At 40.6% G+C, this 20000-nt stretch overlaps 1 protein-coding gene across 3 annotated transcripts in view; it reads right to left on the bottom strand.

Moving 5' to 3' along the window:
* Nucleotides 1-4849: 4849 nt before the first annotated feature.
* LOC137970534 (uncharacterized) overlaps nt 4850-20000 on the bottom strand; it is a 30010-nt gene continuing 14859 nt past the window's right edge. For 2 of the 3 annotated variants that reach the window (XM_068817052.1, XM_068817054.1), the window contains exons 3-5: nt 19147-19390; nt 18129-18238; nt 12530-13835 (exon numbers count right to left, since the gene is read on the bottom strand). In XM_068817052.1, coding sequence (XP_068673153.1) covers nt 13623-13835; nt 18129-18238; nt 19147-19390 — 567 coding nt within the window. In that variant the 3' untranslated portion in view covers nt 12530-13622. Of the gene's footprint in view, nt 5370-12529; nt 13836-18128; nt 18239-19146; nt 19391-20000 lie in introns of those variants that run through there. The other variant, XM_068817053.1, reaches the window with a different exon arrangement.

The following is a 20000-nucleotide window of genomic DNA, read 5'->3' on the forward strand; positions in this document are numbered from 1 at the left end:
AGATAGAGAAAACAAGGGCACCCAACGAGAATATAGTTCAAAACCACTGAAACATAGCATTGTTAAACGTATTTTAGTATTTAAACGTAGATATAGGCATATTTTTATCCCCTAAAAATTTTTCATCTGTTCCAATCGGATTTCCTAGCTGAAAGTTTAGTGATCCGAAAATTATAGGGATCAAAACTTACCTTTTAATTTCGAAAATTTCAGCCAGAAAAAAAAGCTCCAGAAAATTCTAGGTGACCGGCCTTTTTAGCGTAAAAATTCGTTAAAATGGGTAATTATATCGTTTTTCAGATGTTCGAAAATCCTAGGATAGGCAGTCAAGCAATAAATTTTGAACATTGGCGGACCCCTTTCGCGAACACCTATGAGATGTAGAAAAAACGACACCAGTTGCACGCCATTTTAATCTTTCTTAGCACCCCACCAAAACATGACAATTTGCGGCCTGTCCTTACACCACGGGAACACAGAAGGCCGCAAAAATCTCGCACAAAAATTCATCTTTCAACTTGGTACACTCTATCCTCACGGAATCAGTGAACGCCTCTCGTGCCATTAATTTATTCACAAATTCATGTCACTATATTTCCACCAATGGCAAAGCTCCTCCACACCCTCATAAAAACTAACAACACCCACAATTCCTCTATTTGCTCTTACGAAGGGCTAACGCTCGAAACGTCAGCTTTCCACATCGTTCACGGTGGTATAAGTCGACCTTTATCGACTCGTTTGATAAAAGCGAATTTTCATGTTTCACTCTCCCTCCGACGTAGCACCTCAGTTTCTTTAGAAACTAGAAATTTGTTTACTAACCCATGTATGCAGAAACGCCACTTCAGCCTCCCAAACCACTCAAGCCAAAACATGACTGTTTACGGCCTCTCAGGCTCTTCACATAGTTAACACGGAAAGTTTATTTTAAAACCCAGAGCAAAAGCCATTTTCATCTACCTTGTACAAATATTTACAATGTTGTACTAGCAAAATTTCATCATATTCCGGTGTTCACAGAATCCGTAAAATGTTCAAAAAACTATACTATACTATACTAACGGAATAGTAACTATACTTAACAATTATTCGCCGAAGGCGAAGTGATTATCGGTGAATATTCACCGAGACGAAGTTGAGGTAAATATTAAACAATTATTGGATGAGGTTTTTGTGATATCCGGAATAATCGAGGTCGAGGTAAGGCTGATAACACTAACCGAGACCTTGATTATTCCGGATATCACAAAAACCGAATCTAAGAATTGTTTTCTTTTACATTGTTTTGAAGAAAACAACGACAAACGCGTTATCGCAGCGATCACAGTTTATTTTTAAACACATTACTCTTAGAAATCATGCATTGCGCGCCCAACCTACAGATTGTTCACTAATCTGTAGGTACCGAGAAAACTTAATAATCTGTAGTTTGCGCTGTTTCCCAGAATTAACTGTAGAATTTTAGCCGATGAGAAGACAGATGGTGACTACAATGTATAATAATCACCGATAATCACTGAGCCTGAGGCAAATAATTGTTTTAGTATATAAATACACAGGTGATTATTTCAAAAGAGAGAAAACAAAAACATTTCAACGCGAAATCATCTTCACTTACAGTGGCAAAACGACTACTGGCAGCCGATAATCCAAGATAGCGAGCCAATGAGAGCGCGTGATTTTGTATAATCACCTGTGTATTTATACTAATGGCATTTAAAGGACACTGTCACGGACGTGCATGCGATTTTTAAAATCGAAACGTGAAAATTTTAATTTCGACTGTCGCATGCAGAATTTCAAACACTCAGCGCACAAATAGATATTTACTCTCCTCAAGAAAGCAAAGCAGAGCAGTCAAAATACCATTACAGCATCTACAATGAAGAGAAACATTCTCTAAGGCGTGGAGTCCTGGGAAAATCGACATACGGTGTAAAGGAAGTGTGAGCCATTTCACTAGTATCCAGGATCAAAGTCCATCTTCGCGGCTCATTTCTGCACTTACCTGAAGTTAATAGAAAAACAAGAAACTAAGGGTGCGTTCGATTGACTGTATTCCGGAATAGGAATACATGGAATACAAGTTGGAAGTCCTTCGTTTTTGCGGAGACTCACATTAAAATTGTCAAACATTTTCTAAAATGCTATTTTAAACATATTTTTATCATCCTTGCAGCTTCAAAACGCGCCAAACATACCGTTTTAATCATCACTCCATGTATTCTTATTCCGGAATAGGGTCAATCGAACGCGCCCTAAAATAGCCAACAAATCCTGGAGAATATTGGATATGGCCTAAGAGTAACGCCATAACCCACTTTAATGATAGCCGAAAAAAAAAAGGAGCATAGCTACAGCAAGGGTAAATAACCGAACGCTACGTGTAAGTGTACCAGGGTAGCCAGAAAAAGCCTGCCCCAAAAAACTCCGTAGGAAAAAAGGGGACAGGCTGCATTTAGAAATGAGTTCTGTTCTTTTATTTAATAAAGACGGCTTCTTGGCTCTAACAAAATAAAGTTTTTTTTTCTGTTAGGCACAAGTGGCACCGCTTGCTTTTGTTGCTGTAGCCCGGAGCGGTCGCTAAAATACTCCAGTTAATTGTAAAATCGCTGTTGTTGTCTTTGAGTGTCCAGATATGTTTTGATAGTTCCGTGCTGTTTGAATAGTTTCTGTTCCGAAAAGAAAGCTTGTGCTGCGTGTAAAGTTGTTTAAAAGTTCCTTCTGTTAGTCCAATGTAGTTCTTTCCGGTTGTGTCACTTTCTGTTGTTAAGTTGGCGTTGTAGACGAAGCTTGAGGTGAGGCAGTTGTTTTTCAGCGGGCAGTCGTTTTTTTTCCTGCATTTAAAGCTGCTTTTTGTGGAGGGTGTCATGGCTGATTGATCACTTAATGTGTGGCATTTACGTGGGACTCCCTAATGGGCCAGTTTTTCTGTGTGATAACGCTTGATCAACATGTGATTCACAGGCGGACAAGGGTAATAATGTAAAGAGTCAGTTAAGTAGATCCCTTGAGCCAGCAACGCATCACTCCCAGGAGGATCGTAAATGGATTCACAGTCCAAGTTGAGAAGAAATTGAGTGAAAGTTACGGGAAACTCAACACTGGGCAACTTCTGGGGAAAACTGGGGACGTGGGTTCAAATCCCGCTCATGGCAATTACAGTTTTCCCCAGAAGTTGTCCAGTGTTGAGTTTCCCGTAACTTTCTCTCAATTTATCCTCAACTTGGGCTGTGAATCCATTTGCTATCCTCCTGGGGTTGATGCGTTGTTGGCTCAAGGGATCTATATATGTATATACAAGTTAAGAGGGTCTCTCGAGCCAACAGCGCATCTCTGCCCCCCAGGAGGATCACAAATGGATTCACAGTCCAAGCCTCTGGCGAAATGAGTGTTTCGATGAGCTGCCTGGGAAATTTTGTTATTGATTGAGGTTTTGCCTGGGAATTACTGACTTTTTCTAGCATTTCAACCCTCGCTGGCTGTAGAAACTCTGAAGACTGAGGACGACTAAAAGAGAAAAAAAAAGAACCCCTTCCCTTTCCCAGAGAATAGTCACAAACATACGACGGCTGGTCAGAGTGATTGCGCTTGCGGAAAAAAATCTGTTTTGTCCCGGTTTTGTCCGCGGCTTTTGTTCGGTCGTTTTGGATCGAAGGATTTGAAAGCGCGCGGAATTCCTGGCTGGGAAATAAATTTGATCAGCTGGCTGGGAAACCAACCAATTTTATCTAGCTGGCTGGGAAATTTCTTGTTTGTCTTGCTGGGAAAAAGGAACAGATAATGTTTTCCCAGCAACACTGAAAAACACCTGTAAATGCCTTAGTAAAATTTATTTTCATTAAGTGGGTTATAATAATACATTTTACAACAAATTGGTCGTTGGGTGCCCCTGAATCTAGATAGCGAATGGGATTTTACGTGGTGAAATTCCATTCGCAAACTTCATTAATTACATAGCCAGAATGGTTGCTCTGATAGTGTAGTGGTGATCACACCCAACCGGTAATCAGTGGGACGTAGGTTCAAATCCCGCTCAGAGCATAAAACGCTTTTCTCCCAATGAAAATGTCATCCACGAGTTGTCCGTCCTTGGTCCCTTCAAACTTCATGAATTACATTTCGCCAGAGGCTTGGACTGTGGATCCATTTGTGATCCTCCTGGGGGGCAGAGATGCGCTGTTGGCTCGAGAGACCCTCTAAACTTGTAAAAATTGTCTCTTTCTCTCTCGTCCGCCTGTGAATCATCGTTCCCGGTGTCAATCCAGTGTCATCTAGTTGGGGAAAAGCAATGTCCTGGGATGACCACGAAAAATCCCATTCGTATAGCCAGCATGGTTGCTCCGATAGTGTAATCACCCACCCAACCGGTAATCAGGGGGACGTGGGTTCAAATCCCGCTCAGGGCATAAAAGGTTTTTCTTCCAATGAAAATGTCATCCACGAGTTGTCCGTACAACTCTATAGGGACCAAGGACGGACAACTCACTATATATATGTATATATAGACTTCATACTGTGCGTGCCGTAATTAGAAACATCCCTAACAAATGGCTTAATATGCTTCTTAAATTCCTCCCTTAAAGTGGAAACAGAAACGCCCAAACTAAAATGAAAATTCTCCAAGACTTGGCTTTTACAATTCTGCGAACTCTGAATGGAAACGCAGAGGAAGACTGTGGTAAAAGCTTACTCGACCGCTCGGTCACAGCTACATGACAAGTAACCTTGCCGGATCTAGCGAGAAAAGCAGTGTGGCCTTCCCTATGCCGATCGTTTTTGCGCTGAGGCACGTAAACTGTCATATGATCACTAAATATAGAAACATGACGAAGCGCTATATTCCTAATCTCGTAAATGCGAAAAAAAAGCCATCTAAAAAGGTAAACAAAAAACGAAGATCGGAAAGCGAAGAGCTAGAGGTAAAACTAAATGCGCAGCAATCGCCTCAGTGCTAACCGACAGCGGCTCTTTAGGCTGAACTGGGAGCGCAAGCTTTCTTTTGGAGCCTTTTGAAGCAAACCTTTCTAAGGGATGGCTAACAGGATAAGCCTCGATGCCAGCCATTGCGTGGCCTCATTTAATAGCATTAAAAACGTTTCTATAAAAGATACACCGGTGTTATCCTCAAACGAACGCTTAGCTAATTCAGAGAAACAATGGAATATGCAAAAGTTTTTTCTGGAATAACGGAAACACCAATCTTGGACAGAGCCCACTTGCGCCACCGCAACAAGCCGGTTTTGTATTCCAGCACCGTGGGCCGAGCCTTAGCATCTAATTGCAGATCAAAGAGGCCTGGAATCATGTCACTCAACGAAGAATCGGTCAGGCTGCTTCATGCCAAATCTCGGAACACAGGACATCTGAAAGAAAAAGAAAATATCGTGAAAATCAAACAACTACCGCACCAATAACCAAAAATACCGATACAGGCACAAACCACGACGAGACCAAATAGTAACCCGAAGCACGTCATGTAAGGCTCAAACTATGCTCATTCAGACTCAAACTATGCCTAATCAAGCCTTCAAAAATGATGTCCTGTATGGAAGGAAGCAGAAAAACCTCCCTGAGGAATAACTTAAACCGTGAAGGTCCATCAAACTATGCCAATTCACCGACGAACATTCAGGAATTCGAGAACATACCGCTGGCCACAGAGCCGTTGAGGGTGGCAGAAAAGCCTCCGACGGCCTCGTTGCTCTAGTCGGAAAAGAACAACAGTGGACAAATCAGGGGGGGGGGGGGGGGAGGGGCAACTGGAGTAACCATTAAAAGATTCAAGGTTAGAGTGGTTTTCAATTCAGTTTCAAAAGCTATTAGCGAATTGCTTTGGTTTATTAATACTTCACTCAGCGATTGCTTCAAAGTTCTCGCGCCAATTTTTTCAACCAATCAGAAGTGCAACCAATAGATAGAAGGTAGAAGGTAGATGTCCGATTAACTCTTTCAGAGTAACATTAAATTTTTGCTGCAATCTTTTTGCACCATTTGGTAGAGTAGCTTTCAAGTTAAGAAGCATTAATTCTATAATAATGTTTGCATTTGGCCACCGCTACATCAAAGAAATATTGTTATAACCCAGTTTTTCACCTGACATCATCTCTCTTACATCTTAAGATATTAGGAATAGCTGCTCGTAAACCAGCCTATTGTAGGAAATTGCAATTTATAGTTGTTTCATTTTTGATAATATGCAGAGATTCTGAATTACTCTTCGATAAACCTAATTGACGGATTGAAATGATATTTTTATCAAAAAACGTCTTGTAAAATACCAGTTTTCCGTCTATCCTGATATTTGTTATTGTTCCATATTATTGAACTTGACCTCTTGGCATCGGAAAGACGTGTCTGAAATCTGCCCAAAACTTAATCACTTGTTCCCCATATATCCACGATACAGCCATTGCCCAAAAGCTCAAAAATGGCATGAACACCAAAGTCGGGATGCCTAACAGCCGACAAATTATTGCTTAAAAAACACGGGGCTGGATAACTGGTATCGAGAGTGAACTAAGCGAGGAGCATCTAACGTGGACGCCCAAAAATGGAGGAAATTAAAACGGCCTTTAACCCCTGCACAAACATTGCCGGAACAAAATTCATCCGAAAAACCAATGGAGAGCAAATCACACGCAACTGAAGGGTGAAAGTCCCCTCATTCATCTAGTCAGGCACGGCGCGGGTTGATCTTTGACAACGGAAGAATCGGAAACTTAAAACAAAAAGCACTCAATTGGGCGAATTCCCCGCACTATATATTAGAAAATGAAAACAAAAAATTTTAAAATCAACCTGATTAGCTGGTGAGGGCGAAACAATAAAATTAAGCAAAACCGAAACTGTGGGTAGTAGGCGTACACAGACCAGAAGGATGAATACGAATGAACAAGACACTTTTAACCTTATGCAAAATACGTAACACCGCTTAAATACCTGGACACAAACAGACAGCATAAAACACCAAATTAACCGCATAAGAGAACACAAAAAACAAATATCTGCTAACCACGTACCGCAGATATTTTTGCATCTGTTGCATTCTGCACTTACCAGAAGTTAATAGAAAAACAAGAAACGAAAATAATCAACAAATCGTGGAGAATATTGGATATGGTCTGAGACTAACGCCATAAGTCCGAAGTTAAAAACAAAGCAAGGCTAACGTGTAGAGTAAAGAAAACTACTTATCTTAAAACAAGGCCCAAAGCGCTGCGTAGAGCCCTTCGATTAGACTGACCGCTTGCTGAAGAGAAGGATCCTGCGTCAAAAGCGGCTTTGACGTTGCCGTAGGATTTTGCTTTAAAAGCGTCGGATGCTTCGTCAAACCTCCCCAGAACCTGAACAACACGATTCAACGTACTGCTGTTGGTTTCCCTTTCTCTTACAGGTGCAACTTTCTCGACGCGCTCTTTTAACGGCTTGTTCGACACCGTTCTCCTCCGAAAACCACCTAGCGAAACCGCCCGACGATCTTCGATAACATGCGTCAGGTTATAGGTCAAAGCACCGATAGACTCGGCAACGGAAGACTGGATTAACTAGTTAATGGTAGGGCTGACAGCAGCGACTGAGTCGTCATTAACAAGAACGGTAGAAACCGAAGACCTCTGCTGCTGCTCCTTGAGCATAGCGAAAGCAAAAACGAAACTGTGGATAGTAGGGGTAAACAGACCAGAAGGATGAATACGAATCGAATAAACAAGACACTTATGTAACTTTATGCAAAATACTTAACACCGCTTAAATACCTGGACACAAACAGACACCATAAAACACTTAATTAATCGCATAAGGGAGTGCAGAAAACAAATATCTGCTAAACTGCGTTCCGCAGATATTTTCGCTTTCTAGCTAGTTACGGCTTAAATGTCAGAGAACCCCGCATCATCGTTTGTTGATAAACGTTTACTATCTTTGTTCAAAAATGTGTATTTGAATAAAGAAAAACCTGCGTTTAGATGAACTGCACCGGTTATGTCAAAAGACGAGTTCACGCTCATGATTGCATCATGGGTAATCAGGGCAACATGGCGGGAAATTCAAAGGTTTGTATGGAAATTCACAGCAAATATACTGTACATGACTCTACTTTATAGACTTTCGCCTTCATAAACCGAAAAAATAAGTTCATGTTCACAGCTGAGATGAACTAGACTTGGTATCCGTTCTTTGGAATTCCTAAATATTGCTTTTTTTGTCTCCACGCATTCTCTGTAGTTTTGTGCCTTCGGAATTACAGTAAATGTATGGCAGAAACTCTTTTTATTTTTATAATTTTTACAATAGCCATTCTCTCCAAATTTATTCTGCCGCACCTTTGAGGGCACATCTTCTGTTTTGGAAAATAAAAAACCCAAAATTGCATATCACGAATACTTTTCATCGTTTTGAACTTCCTTACAAAACTTTGAATTTCTCTCCCTCTTGCCCTGCTGACACATTTGCACCCCAGAGCGTGAACTTGTCTATTTGTTGCACGAATTATAAAACCGCAAGCGGGGATAAAACACGGCTGATTGTTTCTCTGCGTACCGTCTTTCGACTTCAAAGTCGTCTCTTGGAAATAAATGATCTCTGTTTCAGCTTTAAAATGGCATGTTAATCTTGATAACATCACTGGTTCATCGAAGAGAACAAAATATTTCTGAATGTGTGAGGAGCGCTTGAACCGACGGTGTTTCCGGTCACAATTCACTGAATTCAGCTGTCAGCAAAGAAATATGGCATGATATTTGTGTTTGCTTTTATTTCTTGGACTCCAAATCATCGATAATAGATAAATATACATTTTGGTGCTTTTCTTAGTCTAGACTTCAACAGAAAATTCAAGTCTGTTAAAATCTCTGCGTGTGAAAAATACTGCGCATGTTATCGCATGACAGTACCCCTTTAAGAACACAAGCTAGTGACCTTCTCAATAACTTGTAGAATTTAACAGATTATGAGAACCATTTTCAGGTCGTTCCTTTGGACAGAGAGTTTCTTCAACTAATCAATTTAGTCTCATTCCACCTTCAATCCGCTTCCCCATTCGCTATGTTCACATTTCCCATAATACACTTTGTTTGCCCCCCAAATTTTGCATAAACCATGGTTTTCAAATGCTCTTGGGACACTGCATATTCCCAAGAGCATTTGAAAACAATAGTTTACGCCAAATTTGGGGGGGGCAAACAAAGTGTATTATGGGGAAAATAGTGAATACAAACTTTCTCTGTGTGCCGTATATATGTTTTCTTGTCATATCAAGTAATAGCAAAAAGATTGTCCTAAAGTTTTCATTAAGAGTCCGATATCATTGGTAAACAACTCCTTCCGCATGGTTTAACTTGAGACGAAGAGGGAACTTTGACACTTGACTAAAACCGCAAGAAATTCTCAGCCCTCAAATGGAGCTCTGTCATTAATATTCTGCAGAAATTAAGTGTTGACCCTTTCTTATTGCATGATACACTGTAGAACAACTCGGTTTGTACTCGAACTTAGTATACCACACACCTTTATGAACGTTTTCAGGCTCAAATCCGGGAGTGAAAAAATGGGAAACAAAGTTAGAGGTTCTTATCAAGGAATTTGGTTTATATGCTCTTGTTACCGACACGAACGAAGTTGGATTCGTCCCTTGAATGGATCTTTCAAGGGTGACATAAACACGACAATAGGGAGCTAATTACTTAAGCAAGGCGACGGCGGCGGCTACGAGAACCCCACGTAACAATAGGTTTATTTAACTAGACCAAACAATAACTCTGCACGCCCTGCACGTGCGTTTTACATTGTGATACATTGCTTTGCCGTACTGTACGGGTCCGCAAATGATCCCAGGACCGCAAATGATCCCAGAACCGCAAATGATCCCGGAATTGCCCTGTACCCAGCCACACCACATTAAAAAATGATTTAAGTCCCCTTAATGAGATGCATATTCACCAGTAGAACCATTGGAATGACATCATTTTCTAGTGGTTCCAAATGGACCATTGGTACCAATGGTCCATCGGAATTGCCCTGTACCCAGCCACACCACATAACAAAATCACCTAAGTGCCCTTAATGAGATGCATATTCACCAGTAGAACCACTGGAATGACATCATTTTCTAGTGGTACAAAATGGACCATTGGTACCAATGGTCCATCGGAATTGCCCTGTACCCAGCCACACCACATAACAAAATCACCTAAGTGCCCTTAATGAGATGCATATTCACCAATAGAACCATTGGAGTGACATCATTTTCTAGCGGTACCAAATGGACCATTGATACAAATGGTCCATCGGAATTACCCTGTACTCAGCCACACCACATGAGAAAATGATCTAAGTGCTCTTAATGAAATGCATATTCATCAGTGCAACCATTGGAATGACTTCATTTTCTAGTGGTACCAATCGTACCATTGGTACCGGACCGATGGAGACTCTTCTTATCATTACTCACATCAATGGAGTCTATTTGTGAGTATTGAACCATTGGTACCAATGGAGACCCTACTTATCAGTGTACTAACACCAACGGAGTCTATTTGTGAGTATTGGACAACCCTTGTGATTTTAGTCTAATAGAAACAACCTTCTCAATAACCTCGTGATATGAAGGAAAGGTTAGAGACTGGACGGAAGTTGGAAATGATCTCATGGTCCAGCTGAAGTTTCTTTAAATAACGGTGTAACTACAGCCTTCTTCAAGCATAAGGGCACACTTGATGTCTCCAGAGAAATGTCGTAATTACAGATAAAATGTCAAGTAGGCTCTTCATCAAGAGACTCGAAGGTAAAGTATCAAGAAGAGATTAAGAGATAACTCAGCAGTTGTAGTTGGCTCAAAAAAACTTTAAGTTCGCTGTCAATGATGAATAATCAAATGATGCGAACGCTTCAGACTGTATTGGATCAATTGGTGGAAGTTCACTCCTAATAGTCGTTATTTTATCATTAAAGGATTCAGCAAGCTCAACACTTGAGGCGGCAGTGGGATAGACTATAGAAGGCTTGCGATGAAGTACACGATCAATCAAACGAAAGAGTGAATTTTGATCATCTCCAGCTTCGTCAATCAGAGACGAGCAGTATTTCATCTTGGTAGAATAAATAAGATCCTTCAGTAGCTTATACTGGTCAAGATATTTCTGACGATCTACATCAAGCCTTGGTTTGAGCCAGTGCCTCTCTTGTTGGGCAATTTCCTTGCTTTACCACGGCGCAGATGGTCGAATAATGATGAATATTCTCTGGAAAGGAGCGTGATTGCCAAGCAAGAAAGATAGTACAGCATCATATTGATCACAGAGATCTTGAAGTGTCAATGCTGGTTGAAATAGTAAAGAAGAAGGTAGCAAATCTTGATGAAATTGATCACTGTCGATGTTGCGAAGTTTGCGAAAAGTAACTTCTTGGACAACAGATACAAGTTCTGATACAGACCAGTCATTACGTCTAGTTATAATTAGGTCTAAGGTATGTCTATTCTTATGTGTAGAAGATACAATATGCTGTTTAAGGTTGAAAATACCGAGAAAATCGTTGAACTTACGTGCAGCACTATCGCCAGGAATGTCCACACGTATATTAAAATCACCAATTATGATGACGTTACCAGGGAGAATACAAACATGCTCCAGTAGTGAAGAGAATTCATCAAAAAATATTGACGACGATGAAGAAGGAGGACATTATAATTACAAGTCTTGATGACGTAGAATTTGATCGTTGTCAACCGGTTACCCTCCTTCTTTTATGATTCCGGTGCTTGTCAGACATCCGGTATTTGTTAGCCTCTGTAATGACGTTGCTGGTAATATTTCTTATTATATAATCTGTCGACTTCAAAGCTTAAAGAACGGCGGAGCTCATGAGTTTCTTCTATCTAAACCCTAAGTTCATGTATCTAAAGTCTTCTTCTAGCATTATATTTCATGTATTTGTTTTTTGTTTATTTATGCAGAGTGGATGACCATAGATTTGCCAAACTGAGACCATTTATTTCCAGATGGGCTGTATTGTTGACCTTTAATTGGTTTGCATATTACATATCTAGAGAACATGATCGGCACCACTGAAAATCCTGGTTTCCAATTGATTAGGTTTATCCTCAGGGAAACATTTCTCTAACCTTAAACTGATAAATAAACAAAGTGAAATGTCGGCTTATGTGCGGTGTAAGACGCACCAGTGACGTTACTTACTAATTGGGTACAGGAAAAGGGGAAAGTGGCCACAGAGGAACAGTAGGCACGGACGAACAGTGGGCACAGAGGAACAGAGGAATAGTAGGTACATTTGAAAAAGCACTCAGACAACTTTTACTCTGCACTTTCGTGCCCTTGTTCTCTCTTTCGCTGTCTTCTTTGGAGAAGGATTAGGTCATAGCGATCGGATGGTTTCTGGAGAGGCTGAGGTACTGGGTAAGTGGGTGTTTGAAACAGAGATATTAGGTTAAGAACTTGACCACCAAAGGCCAAGGCGATAGATATTTGACAAGTTGAGAAAGGAGTAAAATACAACGGTGGGATTAAGAATTCAATTCCATTTTTATTTTCATCGAAATGTTCGTGACTTTTACTCACTGTACGGAGGCTGAAAAGTGTTAAAAATGACAGAAGTTGGGTCCTAATGCTTGATATGGTAGGTCGGCACTTGATATTGTAGTCTCATATGGTTGGTGACATTCCAACTGTTGTTGCATAGTTATTTTCCTTACGAGAGAGACTCTAATACCTACGATTACCTATGATCATGAGCTTGAAACCTTATAGTTGGTGTTACTGGAACCCTTACGTACGTTACTTTAGTTAAAGCAACAAGGGCAGTCTCCACAAGGACCCAGCGGTTACTTTAATAGTCCTCTCCCAGTTGCGCCTGACAACTTTAAATTTTTACACAATCTACGCTTCGAGTACTCGTGAGCACTTCAACTGTTTCCGCTTCTTTAGCAAGTTTTCGCATTTTAGGCAACATTTGAGCTCTTTCTTCTTATTTTGACGAATTTTAGGGCAAAATTTTGTATGCAACAACAGTTTTCAGCAAACCGGGATCCTTTTTTTTTTATCGCCACAAACTGCCCGGTTGAAATGTGCCTGAGTCACTCAGTTTACATTTGATGTTTTGTTTGAAAAACATTAGCGTCATAGTTCTTTTACTGTGTAACCGCATCCCCAAGGGTAACAAGAAGCTGAGCTGAACCAAACCCAAGCCATTTATCCTCCGGAAGGCCCCAAACTCAAGGTGTGTGTAGCCACAGCTATTATACGACAAGCTATTTTCCGATTCATTTCAGCCAGCCCAAGTCAATGAGTGCACGATGGAACTTTTTCTTTTGGTGATTAACTTGCATTCTTTTGTAGAAAAATGGTTAATATCTTTTAACATCGCAAACTGAAAAGCAGCATTTGGAGTCTATTTGAGGAAAAGCATCAAGTTAACGATGGAAATGGCTAACGTTTATCAAGTAAATAAGTGTAAATGATCAATTTCACCGACTCCTAGGATAACTGTTACGGTAAATTGAGCAGTACTTGCTAATTTAACGCCAATCTGAGTTACCCAATCAAAGGTACTTCTCGCTGATGCGATGCAAACTAATGAAACCATTTGTGAAGCAAGGAAATTTCCTAAATTGCATTGGTGATAAACAGTGTTCTGGGATCCGGATAGTAGCCAGGAATACTATACGATTCATTCACTGGTACAAGTACCGCCAAGTTGTCGTTTTCGTTGCATCCTAAGTACCAGCCAGTGTTTCCAGTCGACCTTTGGTTGCATCTGAACATAGTATAAGACCAGTAATAGATAGGTTGAAATCTTGCGTAATCTGTGGGATTTGTCTAAAACGAGAAAAGACAAGAGAGAATTTTAAGAGAAAGGGGCCATTTCACTTTATAAAATAATTAGGATAGTACGCGCACTCTCATTGGTCAATAGCTGTGTTTAGATGAAAGTATGGAAACACGGCTTTGACATCACACAAATTTTGATTGGTTATGTATTGTCAGACGCGCGTATTGAAAAAATCCGTTTCAGTCAAGAAGTAAAAAAACAGCATTTTCCTTCATTTGTCGAATTATCTTTGAGGAATATTTTATAAAAGGAATAGAGGACTTCTTTTCCGTGTTTCCATAGCCTCATCTAAACACTTGGGGCAGTTGGGAGAATTCTCGACAGTTATAACTGTCGAAAATTCTCCCAACTCCCCTTTATGTTTAGATGAGGCTATAGAAACACGGAAAACGTCCTCTATTGCTGAAATAGTTTAAAGCAAGCAATCAGGGACACAAATGCGTTACTGATCATGAAGGTATCCTTGGAATCAAACTGGTGATATGATAGCCGAAACATATAAACCTAATTTTCGGCTCCAAAAATCAGACTTCGTTAAGGCGCGGTAATACGAGCAACAAAATCGTGCAACTTCCGGCGCAAACCTGTTGCACTGTGTGCTGCAGAACGATGTTTCTCTTTTTACCACCATCGGGATCCAATTGTTGTGCAACAAAATAGCTTGCGCCAAGTTGCAGCAACGTGTTGCAGAAAGTAGAGAAGCCTTCTACTTTTCTCAACAAAATTCCGGATTGTTGCCCGTTTTACCACTCTTTCTGCGATTTACGCTCAACAAAAACCGGAAAAGCTCACTTCTGATTGGATAACAAAAGTCACCTCACTTGGGAGTTGAGTTTAACAAAGATGGCGGACAGAAATTCAGCTGCAAATGATTCTGAGGAAGGAGACCTCTTGCCAGGGAGTGACGAACGTAAAAAGTTGGCTGAAGAGGATATATTCGCGTTCTCCAGGTGGTCGAAGAGTATCCGTGTTTATGAGATACATCGTAATGCCTATATAAAAATAAGCACCTTAAAGACGAAGCCCTTCGAAAACTCTCGGAGACTTACGTCGGATGGGATAAGAAAACTCGAGTTGCACAGTGTTCGTTCATCTCTGAGCAAAGAACTAAAGAAAGAGGGGAAAAGCCGATGAACACATGCCCGTTCGACTCTCTCATAAGCACTCGTCATCAAATAAGTCTTCTTCGGCGTTTTTTTCCTTCTTTCTGCGAAAAAAAGTCTGGAAATCCTGCACAGTGTCGTAGGAGGAGGGAGGAGGAGGAAGAGGAGGAGGGTACAGACAAGATTGGGTTCGCTTTGTTAACTTCATTATTTTCTAAGGTTGTAACGTTGTTATTAACTTGTTTTTCATTTTATTTATTGTCCACAAAACCCAGACATTGTGCCTATGGCTCGCCAAAACCCTTTTTCAACTCATTACTAATTGGTTTGCAACTAACCTATTGGGACACAGATAACTAGTGTGCTGTAATGTATGATAATTGCTCATGGACGAAAAAAAGTAATGTAATCCGAGAGATCTTCGGCCTTAAAGGGCTTTAAAGTTTACAATTATAAAATATCGTTAACCATTTATCTGTTATAATCCTCCTTATTGTTTTTTTTTGTTTTTTTTTTTCAATATCAGGTTTCAAAGAGGACGTTTTATGATGTCGTTTCATATATGAAGGCTGATATCCAAAGGCAAGCCAAAGAGATAGTCGGAAGAGAGTGGACGGACGTAGCCAGCGTGGCAGGCGTTAAAAGGGGAGGGGGGGGGGGAGGGGGACGTGTTTTTCTCCCCCTCTCTCCTCTTTTTTGCCCCTGCCACGCAGGCTAGGACGGGGGAGCAAAATGAGCAATTAATTGACTTCTATCGAGGGAATGAAAACTTATGGAACCACAAGTTAGCATCATATTGAGACAGAGCTTTGAGGGAGGTTACCATGAAAAGGCTTGGTAAAATTTCTCCATCAAAATCCCAAGATGAGATCAAGAAACAATGGCACAATCTGAAAACAGTATTTTCTAGAGAAATCAGGAGAGAAGAGAGTAGCAAAGGAAATGGATCAGGCACCGATACTTTGCACTCCTCCCAGTGGAAGTTGTACAAACAAATGGCATTTGTGATGGGAAGATGTTGATCCTACAATTAGCAACCTTGATACCACTGAGGTCAATGAGCCCCCACAAAAAAAAATGAAAGCGAAGGAGAATTCCAGTTTCGAAAAAGTGAGATTCAAGCTTTTTCAAGAAGCAGTCAATTTCCTCAGAGCTCCTCTAACTGAATTGCCACCAGCTCAAACACAGATGACGCTGAATTCCCATAAAGAAAATGACGAGGTAGCCCTTTTCCCGAAGTCGCTTGAAAGTACCCTCAAAACGTTGTCAGGAAGACAGCTTTGCCCTTGCACGTAAGAAGATTAATGACGTCATGTTTGAGGTTGAGACGGAAGGCTATCAGCAGTGTTCACCGGTATACCCACAGCGTCAACACCCACAGATGTCAGGATCAGATGTAAATGTTAGCTCATCAGCATCATCAGTTGGACAGTTGTACAGTCAATTGTTCCCATAAATTACTGACTTCTCGGCAATGGCCTTCCACTCCTCCTCAGTACTGGGAACCTTGAAAATTCAGGTGCGAGTTTGTTGTATAATATTTCGCAAGTCTCAGAGACGATTTTGGAGATATGTTGCCGCGAAATCCGAAACGAGAATTCAAGTGAATGGTAGCTCTCACCTGTTGCCAAAAATCTCAAAGTGACCGCAACCCGTACTCAAGCATTGGTCGGAGCTTGTCTACCACAAAACAAAACTGCGCTTTGGTCAGACGAAAAAAGTTGCGATAGGACTCTTGATCCTCTAACGCCAATTCTTGTGCTAGTAGATGGTAGATTTTACGCTCGTATCTTCTTAAAATCGATTTCCTAGTACTTCTCTTCCTTTTTCTTCGTTTTGTGGCCGAATCCTCGTTTATTTCGTCAAGTAACCAAATGACAAAAACAGCAGCTGCTCGTTTTCTTGCGGCCGCCATCTTTGTTTACAATTCTTCGCGTGACTACGCTGTCACCGCGTGACTGAATTTGACCAATCAAAAGGCCGGATTCTATGTCACGGCTGCAACTTGGCGCAAGCTATTTTGTCGCACAACAATTGAATCCCGACGGTGGTAAAACGAGAAACATCGTTCTGCACCACACAGTGCAACAATGTTGCGCCTAAAGGTGCTCGATTTTGTTGCTCGTATTACCGCACCTTTAGGCACAATAGGCACAATAATTGCGTAACTATGGGAGGGAGGGATTATACTTCATGTTATTGTTGGCACAATAACAAAAACAGGAAGTAAGCAAGTAAGTGTCGGAAAGTTGTTTAAATGCGGACTAAAGCTAATCCAGGATTTGAGATAACTTTATTGCAATATTGTTTTTAATGATCAAGGAAGGTTTCAAGATGCTTCTGCTGTTCAGTTTTGTGTTAAACTTTTCGAGTCTTTTCTTCAATAGAAAAATTACGTTTTAAGGCATTTTACCGGCCACAATTGGACAGCTTGATTGTCGTTTAATCGTGGGTAAAGAGTATTTGATCAACTCAGCCCTGCAGTAACAGATAACAGATAGCACGGCCCAGTAACTTACAGACGGTATCTCTTGAAATTGAATCGAGCAGGAAAGCACCATGAAGGAACCCATGAAGGTCAAATGGGGCATGGACTGAGTTGATCACGGCCAGCTAATTTGGCCAACCATAACGCGCGTAATATTTAAATTTGAGCTCGAGACTATAATAAACTCTCAAGAAGGCCGGTTCTTAAGCTTATGAATACCAAAATAGCACATTGAGCTATCCTTGTAAAAACACCGTCCAAGTTGGCTAAGTTTGTCATGTTTCAATCCGTTTCTGTTCTCGCTAATAGTTTCAAAGTCGTTTTTAGAAATTTTAAGAGTGGAAACAATACGAGACTGGAAAGGTTAAGGTGTACTTGAATAGAGGTTTTGCACGGAAGCCATGTTGCATGGCAGGAACAATGAAAATGTTTTACATTAGAAAGAACATTTGTTCCCATAGGAAAAAGGATCTATTGTTCCTGCCATGCAACATGGCTGCCGTGCAAAACCTCTATTGGAGCCTTCTTTTTTTTTGTTTGCAAAGTTCTGGTAGGATTAAAAAGATTATGCGAGTTTTCAGACCAATTATTTACCTGTAAATGCAGAAAGTAAGTATCACACCACATTAATATTTCGGACACTCGACTGAAAACAATTTCTCATGGGTCACATTTAAGAAAATACTTACCGTAAGAGAGATTGCCGTGCCTGTAGTAGCGGCTGTAATGTACTGAGTACTACTCCCATTAAAAACCAAATAATACAGATCCTGTCCATAAAATTGGCTCTCAACGATATCTTAAAAGAATAAATATATCGCATTAATCTAAAGTCCTTATTGCCAAAAAGTTGAACGACTTCAGCCATGTACTGACATCGTATTAAGCCCCATCTTCACATGATACCGTATTTACTCAATAAAACACTGCCCTCGAATAAACGCCGCTCTCGAATTAACAGCGCACCCTATCGGAAGAATGAGGCGTTTATTCGAGGATTGTGAAAAAAAAAGCAAACACATGTTTAAATTTTTTGAACGTTGATCATAAGCCAATTACGATTTTATTTCAGCAAAAATGCGAGACATTGGAACATTTAACGTGTTTCTGCTTAGATAGCATTTTCAAATGATCTACCGTAATTGTTGTCAGTGATTTAAGAAATATGAGTTTGAAATAAACGCCGCCCTTGAATAAACGCCGGTCGTATCCGACACGCTTAAAATTTAATACACCGCTGCGCTTAATCGAGTAAATCCGGCATCTCTACGTGCTCCCCATAAGCATGTTGAGTTTTGTGGGGCTCAGAGCGATGGGTTACTTCCCATACCAAACAATTTAAGGATACTGGTACGACTAAGGGCCTTTTCACACGGAAGTGGGGGACCGCGGGTAGGTGAGGTACCCCCCTACGCAGTATTTCTATCCCCGTGGCACTGGGGTGAGGTTTCCAAATGCTATCGTGTGGTCGCTAAGTAGGAACACAAACAAAGATGGCCAGATGGATGTTACCCCAGTCAGACGGGGTACCCCACCTTCAGCAGTCACATGAAGAAAACTCAACCCACCTAAGCGGGTTACACACGGTCCGGATTACCAATCAAAACGCTGGAACTATTTCAAAACAACAACACAAGCGCGCTACATGTCTTTTAACTGAACATGGGACTTTAACTAAATGGGTCGAGAAAGACAAAACATTCTCACTTTCGCCATTAGCGGATGTGTCCAATCCTCCACTGGTGAAAACGCTGCCAGGTGTGCTGGGATCAAACATGATTACTCCGTTCTTGACTGGGTTCCACAGTTTATAATTGACATTTGGCTTGATCGAATGAAGTTTTTGAAATGCTGATGGAGAAGAATCCAAGATGGGATACCATGGAATTGACTGGTGATGTATGAAACACACAGGACCGCAATGCACAATCGCCGTCTGATGATCATGATTCTGTCAAAAATAATCGGATGAGGCTTTGTAAATGCTGCTGTAGAATAATCCACTATGTGATACATTGGAATAGCCTTGCGATATAAGAAACATACAGGAGCGCAATGCGCAATACAGGACGTGGTCTGATGATTCTGCCAAAAATAACAATTATTGAATCTGTCTGTTAACAGTAGTTAACTGTTATATGTAGTGGTTAGACTTAGTGGCCGCATCTCATTAACAACGCGAGTTGTTAAATGTGAAACAACATCGATTGGTTTACTATGAACTACTTATTTAGCATCACCACTGAGTGTTCTGTCTCACTGAAATAAAGTTGCTCCACTTTTTGATATCTTCCGCAATTTGTAACAAAATGCTTGTCGCACTTTGTAAGAAGTGTCCTTCGAATTTTGCAACAAAATAAGCTACTGCAAGTATTTTATTAAAAAATTGCGACGAATGTTATTTCAAACGTTTGACAGAACTCTAATTCTTCCCTATAATGAGCCTTCAATAATTGTTATTGTTTAATTATTATTTTGTAAATGTTGGCAAGTCTCTGAGCCAAGCTATTCCTAAGGTTGATGCGCCTTTTTCATCGTTTCTCTTCAATCCTTTGCCTCAC

Source organism: Montipora foliosa, chromosome 9 (genome assembly GCF_036669935.1).
Source record: "Montipora foliosa isolate CH-2021 chromosome 9, ASM3666993v2, whole genome shotgun sequence".
NCBI lineage: Eukaryota > Metazoa > Cnidaria > Anthozoa > Scleractinia > Acroporidae > Montipora > Montipora foliosa.